Source organism: Ammospiza caudacuta, chromosome 3 (genome assembly GCF_027887145.1).
Source record: "Ammospiza caudacuta isolate bAmmCau1 chromosome 3, bAmmCau1.pri, whole genome shotgun sequence".
Classification (NCBI taxonomy): Eukaryota; Metazoa; Chordata; class Aves; order Passeriformes; family Passerellidae; genus Ammospiza; species Ammospiza caudacuta.
Window position 1 is genome coordinate 25,742,632 of NC_080595.1, and position 14,315 is coordinate 25,756,946.

Sequence of the window (14,315 nt, forward strand, 5' to 3'; positions counted from 1 at the left end):
TGGCAGCAACTCCCTGAGCATCACCTCAGACTGTAACACAAAGCCCACTGAACTGCATGAGCTGGCAGTCATGGAAATCCCAGAGCAGGACTGAGTTCAGCTTATTTTCAAAATAATCCTGGCTCTCCTCTGCAGGAAAAACAAACAAACAAACAAACCAGGAGAGAGAGAATGGTTACTGGCCCCCTAAAAGCTACAAATGCCTGCATAACCCCATAGCTACAGCTGCAGACCAGAATTTATTGCCTTTTTATCAAAGCCTGCAATGCAGAAAGCTCTACCAACACAGACACTTCACATCCCTGCAAACTGAGTTATTGTCTTGCTGCTGCCCCACATCTCCTGTGGACAGGGAAAGTGGCAAAATCCACAAAATTTCCTGCAGGAGTGCAGGAAACTATACATGCCCAGGATTTTGCAAGTTCCCAAAGTTTAGGCACAATCTAGACACCATCTCTGGAGTACAATTATTTGACAGGGACAGCACTGTGACAAGCAAGCTCAGGTCAGCTGAGAAAGCTGCTGTGCCAGACTGACACTGCACTATTAACCTAGCAGGTAACCCATACCCTTCCACAAACAGATCCTGAAATCTTGGACAGTTTGAAAAAAAACAAAATAAAATGGAAAAGCCTAAAAAAGGCCAGAAGAATCACATTCAATGCCACACCAAAAAAATGCCCCCCCCAAAAAAACACAGCTGAAAACTCAGCCAGAGGATAACTTTTCTTTTGCAGTCTTCTCTATCCATATCCTTTCTCTGGGAAGAGCTTTGTAAACAGATCCCTACTCTAAGGAAATACAAGATTAAATGACAAAAATATTTGTATTAGAGAAGATTATGAAAATACGGATCTGAAACCATCAGTCTGTTCCCCCCCTTTCTGATTCACCCACCTCATGCATTTTAAACCTTGTGTTGAATGCAAGTGACAACAGAGCTTCCACTGCTATTACAGCCTGTCACAGCCATTTCATGTCCCATTTATCCAAGTTAGAAATTATCTTTTCATTTGTAAACAACCACCCCTTACACTGCCTGCAGTTCAGAAGACTAATTAGAGTTTGCCTGCCTCCTCCACACTCACAATCAGGCACAGAACCCCAGAGAACTGCTGGGAGCACAGAGCAGCCCTGGGGAGGGCACACAATGGGGCTCCTTCATCGCCCACAGAGGCTCCCACTGGTCATTGCAAAGCCCTGTCTCTGTCTCAGATTTGTTATGTGCAGATGAGGCATGGGAGGTATCCATAAACAAGATAATCCACTGGATTTCCTATCTTCTAACCACAAGGGAGTCACAAAAAAAAAAAAAAAAAAAAAAGAAAAAAAAAAAAGAAATTATTATTATCAATGTTCATCATGAGTTGTAAAAGCATTTACCTGCAAGCCGCTTGGTGTGACCTGTGCCTGGTTCACACAGTCTGAGGGGCAGGGGCAGAGCCAGCATCCCCTCCTCAGGCACACCCAGCAGCCTGCACCTGGATCCAGGGATGCAGGGGCACTTGGCAGCTCAGAGACACCAGTGGAGCAGGACAGTGGGTGTCAGGGTCTCTGCTGGTCAGAGTGACTCTGAGAAAAGCTGGAAAGTCTCTTTTCTTAGCTCAGCGCTTGAAGAAGGAGTCAGGGCTCTTCATTTCTCGGTCTCAAGGTTGTTTATTGTTTCTTGTCTATAAAAAATTTTCTCTTGCTCTGCTGAGGTCAGCTCAGCAAGAAGGTTTGAGGCACTCTGTTTTCCCCCAGGGTGGTGTTATGTCTTCATACTAAAACTACGTATACAATGTCTACAATTACTTCCCAATACCTATCACCTATGTTAGACAGTGAGCTTCTACTCTAAACCAATCTGTAAGTGCCAACATCACAGCAGAAGATGGAGGCCAAGAAGAAGGAGAAAGGCTGGACACACCCAGTCCCTTCCATCTTGCTTCTTGAACTCTCATACCAAAAACCCTAAAATCTACTTTTCTACTCCATGATAACTTCACTATTATTCTACTTAAACTGTTGTGGCTTGCTGATCTTTATACAAGGTTGGTAACTTGCTCCACGGGTCATAATCAAAACCACAGGTGTTTGGGGCTCTGTGCCAGGGTCTCTGAGCCCCCTGGCAGGGGTCTTGGCTGCTCAGGACAGCCAGAGGGATGTCCTGGGTTCCCACAGGTGGGGAGGGTCTGTGAGAAGGGAGCATTGCTCAGGAGGCACCACCAGCTGTCAGCCAAGCAGCAGCCACTGCACTTCTGGGCAGGCTGTGCCCTCACACACAGCCCCCCTGGAGCCCTGGGAGCACTCTGCAAACAGTTTGCTTTCTCTCTGCATTTCCAGCACAGACCTCAGGGTTTGTGTGCATGACCCAGTTCAAGAGCCACTGAGAGTTCTTCCACTTTTAACAAGCTTGAGTCAAAGCATGGCCTTGAACCCTGTGTTTGCATTGGAAGCAGAGCCCCTGGAGGATCCCCAAGCCACTGCTCGGCCCAAGGTAGCACAAGCCAAATCTAAATCACTCCCCATGGATTATTTTTCAGTCTGCTTTCAACTGGCTTCTCAAAAGCCTGGGAACCCACCAGCTAATCTATCCTATACTTAACCTTGCCTCTAAGAAGGTCCCCTAATGTTTAAACTAAATCCTTCCATTTTTGCAAATCAAATCAGGAGCTGTTTTGGCTCTCCACAGTGGGCATGGAGACCATTCATCATCTCTCCTCTTGCTACAGACATTTGTATATGCAAAAGACTGTAATCTACCTTCCCCTCTGTAAAAATAAGAAAGCAGACACCAATTTTTATTTAATTCCTCTCTCACTCCCCCTGAGGTTATGATTTTAGGACAATGTTTGTTTCTTTCAATTTTGGAATCCCTTCAACCAACTCACTTCTCACAGTCCTTTGGCTAAGCCCACAACAGTACAAACAGACCAATTTCCTTCTGAATCCATCTTTCAGTGCATATATGCAACCAAGCCAGCATGGTGTTGGCTTTTCTCTGTTGGCCCACACTGAATCGGGTTCTGGTGGTTTTTTGTTGGGTTTTTTTGTTGGTGTTTTTGGTGGGGTTTTTTTGTTGGTTGGTTGGGAGGTTTTTTTGTTAGGGGTGGGGATTTTTTGGCTGGGATTTTTTGGTAAATTTTATTTGGTTTCTTTTTTTCTTTTAAGCTCATCTTCTTCTTTGCCAAACTCCACTTTTGCTCTCCACAGCTGGCTACTCCCAAACTCTCCTATTACATTTGTCCTCACTAAATTATCTCCCATTTGTTCCAGCCCAAGAGATCACTCTGAATATCCCAGTTCCACTTGTCAAAGCCTTGTCACCTTGTCCAGCCTGGACTGCAAATCATCCATCATGATACAATTAGTCCTACCCATACCATTAAGGAAAAACTGAGCTGGGACAGACACTGCACACCTCTGACAATCTCTGAGGTGAGAGATTGCAAAGTGCCACTTTACCAAGATCTCTGAGGCAAGATTGGTAAAGTGCCACTTCCTACGTGCTGCTTTCCACCAAGTTGGGTCCTTCCATTAAATAGTTTTATTTAGACTCAAGGTCCCTGCCTTATCTGCAGAGGTAAGATGTGGCCTTATCAAAAGCCACACTAAAACAAGGAGTTATTACATCCACGTCTTCTCCCTTGTTTGCAAAAGCTCATAGAAGGAAATTCTCAGAAACGAACAGCGGCAACGCTATTAATGTTGCCTTTCCCTTCCCTTGAACTGCAGATAAACTCAAAGTTCCTAGACTTATCTTTTCCCTTATTCTTTTTAAAGGCTGCTATCTTTGCCTTCCCCAGCACCCACCCTCCCCACATTCTCTAACACAAATATTAATAGTCAAGGCTGCATGTCAGCTCTCTAAGGGATCTATGACAAACAACTTATGGCAAATGACAGAGCATTCAGCTCATGTGAAAACAGCACAATTCAGGTGCTCTTTGATTTGTCCTTTCCCTCTTTTCCCTCACTCCTAAATTCCTATCACATTGTCTCAGATATTAATAGTGACCAGAAACTCCGGAGTTAAACTTGTGAAAGGAGATTTAAGGAAAGCAGAAAAGAATTAAAAAACAGCATCAAGCATTTCAATTCCCTGCCTTAGCAGAGTTTGCTTCTGGGATTTTCTTTAAATCTTGACAGTTACCTGAAAAGAGCCCCATATATAGCTATTCTTTATTCTTATACATCAGACAGCTGGGAATTAGCCCACAGTTACCCTTTCCCAACACTCCAGTGAGCACTGGGGGCAGCCCATCTCTTCCAGGAGAGACTGCTACAGCCAAAGACAGCACCCTGCAGCTCCCCTCCTTGTGGCATTGACACCACTCTCTTGATGTCTGCCAGGCACATCTCTATTCCAGACCACAGTGAACACTTCTGCCTTTTAACAAATGTAGCCAACAGGAACAGGCTGCTTGTTCCTCCCTCAAACCTAGTCCTTGGCAGATAGTGATACTTCCTTGTTAATTGATTCAAATTTCTTTCAGTGTTTTCAGGAGCCAAGCAGGACTATCTCCCTTGCTTCCTGCAGTAACAGAGGCCCTGAAAGGAGCTGACTTTGCTTCTTCAGGATGCTTTCTGTTCAAAATGGCAGCGCCTAAATACAGCTCACACAAATCATTCATTCCTTTTGCTTCCAGATTTTTCTCTTGGGGCACCCAATTTCATATACAGGTTAGAAAAAGCTTAAAACCATTCAGCATGCCCAAAACTGGAGGATCTCACCAGCTGGCACTGATCACACTGGAGTCCCTTCAGGGATGACCATGCTTAGGAGAGGCTCCCCATTACCTTCACCAGAAAGACTCCTACAAGACTGAATAATTTTTTTATTAGTGAGATCCTCCAGTATATTTTTCCACAAGATTCTCCTTGCACAGACCCATGTATTTGCATGAGGTCTATAGAAAAACTTGGGAGAAGGAGATTTTAAGGTTCCTGACAGTTTCATTCATGATAACGAAGCCGAGAGAGAAGTGAAAGGCACCAGCAGGAGTAAAAGGAGATAAAACAGCAGAGCAGATATGGATCTTGTGAATCCTCTCAAAAACAGTGTTGCAACAGCAAAAGCATTTCCACCACATGCTGAACACCCTACCGTATCTGTAACATCCCCTTTGTGAGAGAGAGAAGCAGATGCTCAAATGCCTTCTGCAGCCTATTGTCTGGAAATGCTATGAGCCCATTTTTCTTTACAGCCCCATCAGTGTTCCTTAATAACATGGTGTGTGGAAACAGAATTATTCCCCATGTCCCCTTCCCTGTTATTCAGTTGCGTTGTTGCCACGTGACAGCTCCTGTCGTGCTCCTTCCCTGCAACTGATCACACATCATATCTGCTGCCACTGAAGGGCTCTCCCTCCTCACAGAGCAGCTTCTGGGCTCCAATTCCTCACAGAGCACAGAACCCACCCAAACACCAGTTTCTGCCTCAGCTGCAGGTCCCCCTGTTCAGCTGGCACTTACTGGAGGGAACAGAACAACACTGCACCTCCCCTGATCCTCTGTGGAGGATAAAGGGATTTGTTCCTCATCGTGCCTCATGCCTGCATCCTAGAACAGAAGCTTCCAGAGGGCTTATCTCTCCTTGCAAACCCAGTAGTAACAGCTTGTTGACATTGAATTCACAGTTACAGATATTACTAGATATCCACACATACACTTTTTTCCTAAAGCTCTTACACGATCCAAGCCTGGAAGTTTTAAAAAGAAGGACTATGTCAGTCAAATGTATCATTTTTGATCAGACTGGTCATAACAACAAAAGTCTAATATAGGTTTAGCCAGCATAATCCTGCATGGGAAAAGGAGAACCAGTCCTACTGGTGTCTGAAACATTCATATCACATGCATACATACACGGATCAGCAGAGCTGAACTTCACAGGGTGCCCTTTACCTATTCAGTACAAAAAGGCACATCATGAAGCCTGTGAAGGGCACTCTCCCAGGATACTGTGTAAGCAAAGCACTCCTACAGTGGATGTAGCGACACCCATAAATTTGGATTTTATGCAAATACAGCCAACTCAGGAGAGGTGAGACCCAGGCACATTTTCAGACACAGTTTGCCAGCACAACAAGAACAGCACACCAAGTTTACAGGTTCACAGCTCTGCCACCCTGACTCACACAGCTACGCCAACAGAAATCTAGCATTGCTGAAAGTGCTATCTGTAGTCTAGACAATCCACGTGGTGGTCTGGCACTCTAAAATTCAAGTTGATAATAAGAGTAACTTTCTTTAAAGAGACTGTAAATACTGAGTTATAGCAAGACTGTATCCCTTAATGAGCACACATAGATAATTTATGCTGTTCTTCCTATGCTCAGCCACACATTTTTATTTTGTCATACATCACATTGATGCTGGCAGTAAATCTCTACAATATCTAGTCCTCCCTCCATAATAGGAAAACTCATTAATATGCCCCAGCTGCTTTAGGACACTTTGACATGAATTTATGAATATTCAATTTCCATCTAGTACTCAGCTTCTTTGTGTCCAACCACTGCTGTCTTGAGGAGAGGCTGCCAAAGATTTCGTAACACTTTGAGCCCTCGCATTATGAAATCAGCAATATGTTTAGTGTCAATAAAGCCCTGGGAACAGCCTCATTTTTCAAGAGCCAGTGGCAATTGGAGGCCTTCAGCAGCTTGCCCAAACACTGTGTTGCAGCAAGCGAGACCTTTCACACCACAAAAATTGTCACCTCAGCACAGGACACCTGTCATTGCCACGCTGGGAGCAGATTTCTTGCAAAGCAGAACACACCTCCCAGGAAAAATAACTTGGAGGTGTGAGCGATTTTTCAGCTTTGATGAAAACTGGCCAGATGAAGGAAAGGGAAGCTTTTGTGCACACCTCAATGCATTATTCACAGAGAAACACCAAAGCTGGGGTTGGAAGGGACCTCCAGAGACCATCTGCCCAGCCCTCCTACTAAAGCAGTTTCATTTAGAGCAGGTTGCACAGGTAGGTTTTGAATATCCCCACAAAAGGAAACTCCATAACCTCTATGGGCAGCCTGTTCAAGTGCTCTGTCAGCCTCAAAGTGAACATTTTCTTCCTCACACTTAGATAAAACTTCCAGCTTCTGCCCATTGCTCCTTGTCCTGTCACTGGGGACCACTAAAAATAGTCTGGTCCCATCCTCCTGACTTGGCCAGGTAAATTTTAAAAGATATGAAATCTAAACCAGAAACTGTAAGTTTCATAAAAACAACTGGAATTTTGGTTTCATAAAAATGACGAACTTCAGACAGCTTTGCATGCATTCTCCTCCTCAAAACTGGAGAAACCAAGCCCAGGCAAGTGTTAGAGCCTACAGCAGAACAGCAGATCTGGGCAGCAACTCGTGCTCCTGACAGCTCCACTCCTCCCAGCACTCCCATCCACCCAATCCAGGAGCAAAGCAGCACAGCCCTTCTTAGGATTTAACACTGTTTGAGTCAGCACACACCGTGCTCAGGCAACTGTGCCTGGAGAGCTGGCAGCCCCTGAGGGGTTGGACACTTCCAGGGGCACCATCCTTAACCCCACAGAAGTCCTGCCACCCCATTCCAAGCAGTTCCCAGCAGCAGCAAGAGAGGAGTCAGACACCGGCCCCCAAGCAATCACTAAGGCAGATAAACAGAGGAAATGGCTCCACTTGGGAGGTGATTCAAAGCCACAGGCACATATCCAGCTGTGAGCACTCTATCTGTTCCCTTCTAGGAAAGAGCACCATCCTCTAAGCCAGGCTTTTATCCAGCCCAGGAAGACAACGACCTTTTAAGTGGTAAGTGCTGAGCATAATTCATTTTCATCCTTCACTTCCTTTGAAAAAAGTAATGGGACAAATTTAAAAATGAGTGAGCAGCTTGAAAATTGGTTTAAGCTTCTGTAAACTCATCTATTATTCGAGGCACAAGATTTGTTTTAAACAAGTTCCACCAGACCAGTGAACATTAGATAAAGGAGGTGAGAAAGATTGCTGTCAGCAAGATGAAAACCTGAAGCACAAAGCTGAGATGGGAACTGGAATTTTAGAGTGAGGGACCATTAGTTTATTGACAGAGAAATGGAAAGAGCTAGGGACAGAGCAGTCTATGGGAGTAATTATACTCTGCTTATCTTAATTTCACCCTAAAATAAAACCATAATGCTGTCAACACCCTTCCTGCCCTAACCTGCTAATTTATTAGGTTCTGTTAAAGAGCTGTCCCAAGTATGATGCAGTTCTAACACACAAAAGACCCCAGCTCTCTGCCACCAGGCTCCCTGGGCACATGTTCATAGCTCCACTGCACAACTCATCACCAGCCAGCACAAACCCACCACATGGACAAAACAGCAAGATAAGCAGCAAGGCAGAAGCACAGACACAACTTAAACAGTCCATTGTGAGCCTCCAGGGAAAACTGCTGTGCCCAGGATGTCCAAACTCCTGCTGCACTTCACACAGCTAATCCCTTCCTACACCTGCAAAGGGCATTTCAGCACAACCAGAATATCAGGACTTACTCAGTTTCCAGAAAAGCACCCAGCCCTCCCAGCCCAACACCAATAAGCAGAGAGTTTTCCCAGCCCTGTGCATGCAGCTCTGGCCTGCAGCCAAGCAGCTCCCACACAGCTGCTGAGTAAGAGCAGCCCTTCCACTCGATGGTCCTTTTGGCACCCCGCAGCAAGCTGGGACACTCCTTGCAAAGGCAGCAACAGAGGCAGCTTTGGCCCTGCCACAGGAGCACAGAGGACACAGCCCTCCCATGCCATGTGCTGCAGTGCTGCAATGCCAGCTGATCAGGGACAAGGACCCCAGAGCAATTCCAGTGGCACTTACCCACTCAGAGGTCTGCTCTTTCTGATCTCGAAGAACTGTGTTCCCGTGTGATTGTATCTGCATTTTGCCTGTTAAGGGAAAGGAACTGGAACAGCCAAGCAATAAAATAACACTGCTGAAAAGGTGAATTTCAGTTCTGAGGTCCTGCTGAAACACAAAACAGACAGTAAAAGCTGTTGACTCTCAGATATGAAACATATGGCATGTAAAATAAAGCAAAACTTGTCACTTGTCTTTTTATATGACTTATTAACAGCAGTAGGTGCAGAATCATATATTAAGGTTGACCATCTAAAATGACACTCAAACTCAGCATTTGAAGGTTTTAGACTCTCTTTTGCACTAGGTCCTGCTCACTACTAGGTTGCAAGTTTGGAAAAAAGTCTCCCATATGGGCCAGAGAAAGCTTTCATAGCTTACCCTAACCAATCAACATAATCCATGGTCTGAAAAAACTTATTTCCTTTAGAAGTCTTTTAACTCCATCAGCCTCATGGCTCACTGTGACCTGTCAACCAAAATCATTGCAGGTGCATCCCTTCACACTTAGAAAATAGAAACCATTCTCTAAAAACACAATGCTCTTGAAATGAAAACAACCAGCTACGTGCAAGCCAAGGTCATTAGTTAACACTAATTGCAGAAAAGTTCATCACAAAATGATGCCAGCAGACAGTCAACCAAATCTCAGCACCACCTTCCTAGCAGCATCAACAGAAGCAGCCTCTTCCCTGCTCCTTGTGTATTTCCGTCCAAGCAGCAATGCAATAAATCAGACCAGGAAAACAATCTGTTCAGTAAAAACAAAAACAAAACAAAAAACCCAATTAAGTTTTGTAAAAAAAAAAAAAAAAAAAAATCACACTGCCCTTATTTTTGATAGGTTACTTTTCCAGTTGAATCTCCTTCCTAACCTAGTATCTAGTACCTAAATTCTATTCCCATCAGAATGTTCATGCCAGTAAAACTGATGCTACCAGGGCACTAGCAGGTGACCCCATGGAAGCTGAGAGTTGCTTGCAAAGTATAAATAGCACAGCTGCTGTATGTATAACCATAGCCTAAATAAAAACTCCAGCTCTCAGCAGGATGCTTGAACTGACTTCAATTAGAGTTCAGAGCTTTCCACAAACAAGGCTTTACTTCCCTCCTGCCTTCAAAACTAACTCATGAGGCCCTCTCAGGGTGCTCTGCACAAAGCACACGTCCTGCAGCCCTCAAAGGAAGCCCAGACGCTGCTCCCCAGCCCCGCTTTGAAGTTTTTCTGAACACAGACCCAAACCCTGTGCCTAAGGCCTGCTCCTGCTACACAGCAGAATTCAGGATTTCAAATCCACTGTGGGGGGAGGTGGGGGATAATGTCATTTTTGGAGCTCTGTATGGCACGGTATCCTCTCTGGCACAATCCCAGGGAGCAAGAAGCCTCCTGTCCTGGCCCAGTGGCTGCCATAGAGAAGAGAAATGCACCATCTCCCTGCAGAGCAGGCAGGCCCAGGCTCCCTGCCCAGGGCAGCTGCTGCAGCTCCAGGCCTGCCTTGATCCCAGCCACGACTGCCCCCGGCTCACCACGCCTGCTATTTCTGGATGCTCTTCCAGCTGCCTCGCGTATCCTTCTTAATCCTTACCAGCACTTCACACTCATTCCTCATCCCCCCAGTTTCCCCACGTACACAGAAAGGCAGAGTTTAGGAAAAAAGGGAAACAGAAGAGCAGCATCTGGGCCAGCAACCTTCCCTGAAATTATCTGTCAGCAATGGAAAGGCAGGAATTGGGCGTGAGGCAGTGACAGACAGGCTAGACAGATGTGTAGATCCCTGATGAATCCCCAAGCAAGGTGGAACATGTGGAAGGGAGATGCCTTTGGTCAGTTCCTGTGTCACAGGCAAGCCTGCCCACCTTGGGGTCAGGACAGCTGCTTGTGCCCCCCACCCCAGTGACAAGCACTCCCTGCAGGCTGAGCACACAGGCAATCCTCAGGGGCTGCCCAGGCACAGGGAGAGAGGGTTTGACATAACACTGGCTCCCTCTTAGTGGCTTTATGACAAGATACCATATTATTTCTCCAGGCATCATGATCCAATCATAATATCCTCATACATCAACTTCAAAATAAGCACTTCTATTCCCACCAATGTCACTCCAGTTAAATTTTTCAGTATAATTTAAAGCTATTACATCTCCCAGAGGACTGCTATGACAAGCTCAGTGCTGCTGGAGCTATCACAAATCCCTGGAGGCATCCCTTTACCCCCAAATGATCCCAAGCCCTTGCAACCAGCTAAAGCTTCAGTAGAGCTCTGTTAATTCACACCAGGCACAAGTCAGCCTTCATTCCAGAGAACACACACAGGAGAAGGATACTGCAGCATCTTCATGTAGGTCTGTATTGCCTGGAGCCATTCTGGGATTGACATGGAGAGCTTGTAGTTTGGCACTGGCGGCACTGAGGGCTGGACACGAGAAAGAAGATGAAGAGGTTAGACAGGCAGGGCTCCCTGCAGAGCAGATAAGTGATTTACTGAGCAGTGGCATGTGCTCAGTGCAACACCACGCTGCAGCACAGATGGCTTAAGCCCCACGTGAGCTCAGGCATCAGGCAAAGTCATCCTGCTGACCACGGGGGCTGCCCCAGCAGCAGAGCCAGCCCTGCCCTGCACAGAGACCGTGGCAGGCTGATCATCAGAGCATCCCTCAAACAGCCCCTATGCAGGCAGGCAGTGCAGCACAGAAAGCCTCTGCTTCCCATTCCCATCCCCCAGCACAGGGCAGTTTGGATGAGCAGAGTCCCAGCACTGACTCTGCTGTGCTCCCTCCCCCTGGAAGCCATTTCAAGTCTCATTTCTGGCCTCCTTTACCACAAGAGAAAGATAAAAGGAGACAAGGATCCTGGTCTGCATAATTTCCCATCTGCCATATGTCTGCAGCACGCTTGCTGGGGAGGGAGAGCACAGCACCCAGAAGACCACCTGGGACCCAAATATTTAATGACATTAAGACACTTAAAGATATAGACTGGCAACATAATGGGATTTTTCCAAAATCTCATAAGACATCTGCTTGTGCCTAAGCATTTTAAGAAGGCAGGCCCTCAATCCACGTTTAATCCCCACAGCTATTTGGCTCCTGAGCCTGCAGCCATGCAGGAAAGGGGCACAACCTTGTCCCAAGTCCACTTATTTCAGGGGTGAAACTGCAAAATATGGGGTCAGCAGATATTAAAGTAGGCAGCACGACTAAAAAGAAGTCAGCACAATTCTCACAAACACAGTGGAGGAAGCAATTTGAATATTAATGCAGACTCAAATTCAGGAACCAGCAATTTGGGCAGCTGTGACAAGGTGCAAAGAAAAGTGTCTGTGGGACCACACTGGTGTAACCAGTTTAAAGCTCATAAAGTGACATATCACTGTCCTTAATATACTTCAAGTCAGCAATTACTGATAAGAACAGCAAGCTCAGGTGGTATGGGGCATCTTTGCCACAAAGACTGTCCTCTCCAGTACCCATCTCTGTTAAGATTGTGTGTTTGCTTTCAGAGAATGAGCACTGGTAATCCCAAGGCAACAAAACACAGAATTTACTACACGCAGCAAGTTACTACAGCAAAGCAGTAAATACATCTTGGAGAAGGAGGGAGAAAACACCAAACCAGAGACTCCTACACTCCTGGCACACAGAAACAAACTGTAAGTGGCAAGCAGATGGCAAGGCTTCCAGCTCGCCCCCGCCATCCCAGTGCTACATGGTGGCTGCACACATGGGCTGTCTCCTCTCACCACTGGGAGTTATGAGCAAGACTCATTAGCACTTCTTAATCATGATTTTCATGCCTAAGCTCTTCATTAGAGGAATTTTCTTTTGGTTCCACAGGTTCCTTTCCCACCCAGCCCCTTTGGGCTGGATGAATTATTCACCTGTCCCTTCCAGCACAAAGGCCTCAACACACCAGATAAGGCTCAGGTTCCAGAAGCAGCAAGAAGCTGACAAAGGTAACTCTGGCAGGGCTGTCACACCTCCCTGGGAGGGCCATTTCTGCTCCAATACACTCAGTCCTTTGCTTCAAGGAATACAGAAGCTCTAGGTGCATGCCTGCACTTACACAACACCCGAGCAATGGGAGCCCCAGCCAGAGAGGAGCCTGCAGAGGTGGGAATTCCATCCTTCTCCCAGCCCTCACCCTGCTGTGGGAGCCAGGACAGCATCCCACAGGGACAGCAGCAGTGTGGACAGACACAGCCCTTCCTGAAACCCACAGAGGCCACCCTCACCAAGGGGACAGGTTCACACTCCAGGTGAGGTGCTCCCCATCTCCAAGGTAGGCGATCACATTATCCAAGGAGGTTGATGGTGTCAGATACCAGAGCACAGCCTAGAAAAGAGAACCAGGGTTTTCCCACTGGCTAGAACACATTCCAGTTACCTCAGCAGGCCTGCTGGGCCAGAAGGCTCAAGCTCCTCCAGATCTCAGGCAAGAAGGGAGCAGCATCCATAAGCCTGATGCCACACAGGGCAGCACTGCTCTCCTCTCTCCACGCAGGGCAGGCAGGACACACACCATGCTGCCAGCCAGGCCAGGCACTGGGGAGCCACACACCACTCCCACTCCCTCCAAACATGTTTCCCTCCCTGATTCTGCCCCAGCTGCAGAAGGACTGATCTGGGCACCCACTCAGCATGGAGCAGAAGCCAGGGCTGCACGATACAAGTGCAGAAAAGCACAGCTCTGTTTCCATTGAGGATGCAGCCCTCCAGCTCCTGGGATGCATCCAGAGCAGCAAGGAGCAGGCAAGAGGTCATGGATGGCAAGAGGAAATGCAGACACAGCACTACAGGCCATGAATTTGAAAAGCAAGTGAAACTCAGAGGCAAGTCAGATGAAAAGCCTTGACCTTATATCAGTCTTTCCAAGGAACTGCAGCTCCAGACAGTGGAGCTGCTGCAGTGCAAGACCACGTGGCAGAACTGGAGGCTCATCCCATGGCTGGAAATGCTGTAGTCTCACTTTACCACAAACATCCTGTGTGGAACTCCTTTTGCCCAAATCCACTGTCTCACTTAATGACCAGAAAGTCATTTTCTACCAGCTCCCCCTGCAAGCACTCTGTTACTCAGCACAGATGAAGCTGACAGGCATGAGTTCTCAAAGCTGCTGAGAGGTTTAATTTATTACAATCTCCAAGTACCTCCAAGATCACAGAACAAGTAAAGGATTGCACAGCCCTTCCAAACCGTGAGCCTGCACTATTTGCAGAGCTCAAGCCAACAGCCAGAGGTGGGGAGCCCACAGGTTCCAAAAGAGCCCTTGCAGACAAGCCAGCTTTGTGTAAGGACTCTGCCTCTGAGAGACATGCAGCCCTGCACCTCTGCAGCTTGCATTCATTGCAGTAAGGACAAACCTCACAGACACAGTCAGAAGCTACTTACACCCTGCGTGTATGATTGCTGAGACTAATGCCAAGATGATTAGAGCAATCAAGCGGAGCTTCTTGGAGAGGGGATGAAA

At 46.8% G+C, this 14,315-nt stretch overlaps 1 protein-coding gene across 2 annotated transcripts in view; it reads right to left on the reverse strand.

Annotated features, from left to right (window-relative positions):
* The window catches only part of VASH2 (vasohibin 2), a 34,669-nt gene that overhangs the window by 18,025 nt on the left and 2,329 nt on the right, over positions 1 to 14,315 (reverse strand). The window contains exons 2-3 of one of the 2 annotated variants that reach the window (XM_058802236.1): positions 11,174 to 11,262; positions 8,813 to 8,869 (exon numbers count right to left, since the gene is read on the reverse strand). In XM_058802236.1, the coding sequence (XP_058658219.1) occupies positions 8,813 to 8,869; positions 11,174 to 11,262 (146 nt within the window). The remainder of the gene's footprint in view (positions 1 to 8,812; positions 8,870 to 11,173; positions 11,263 to 14,315) is intronic. The other variant, XM_058802237.1, reaches the window with a different exon arrangement.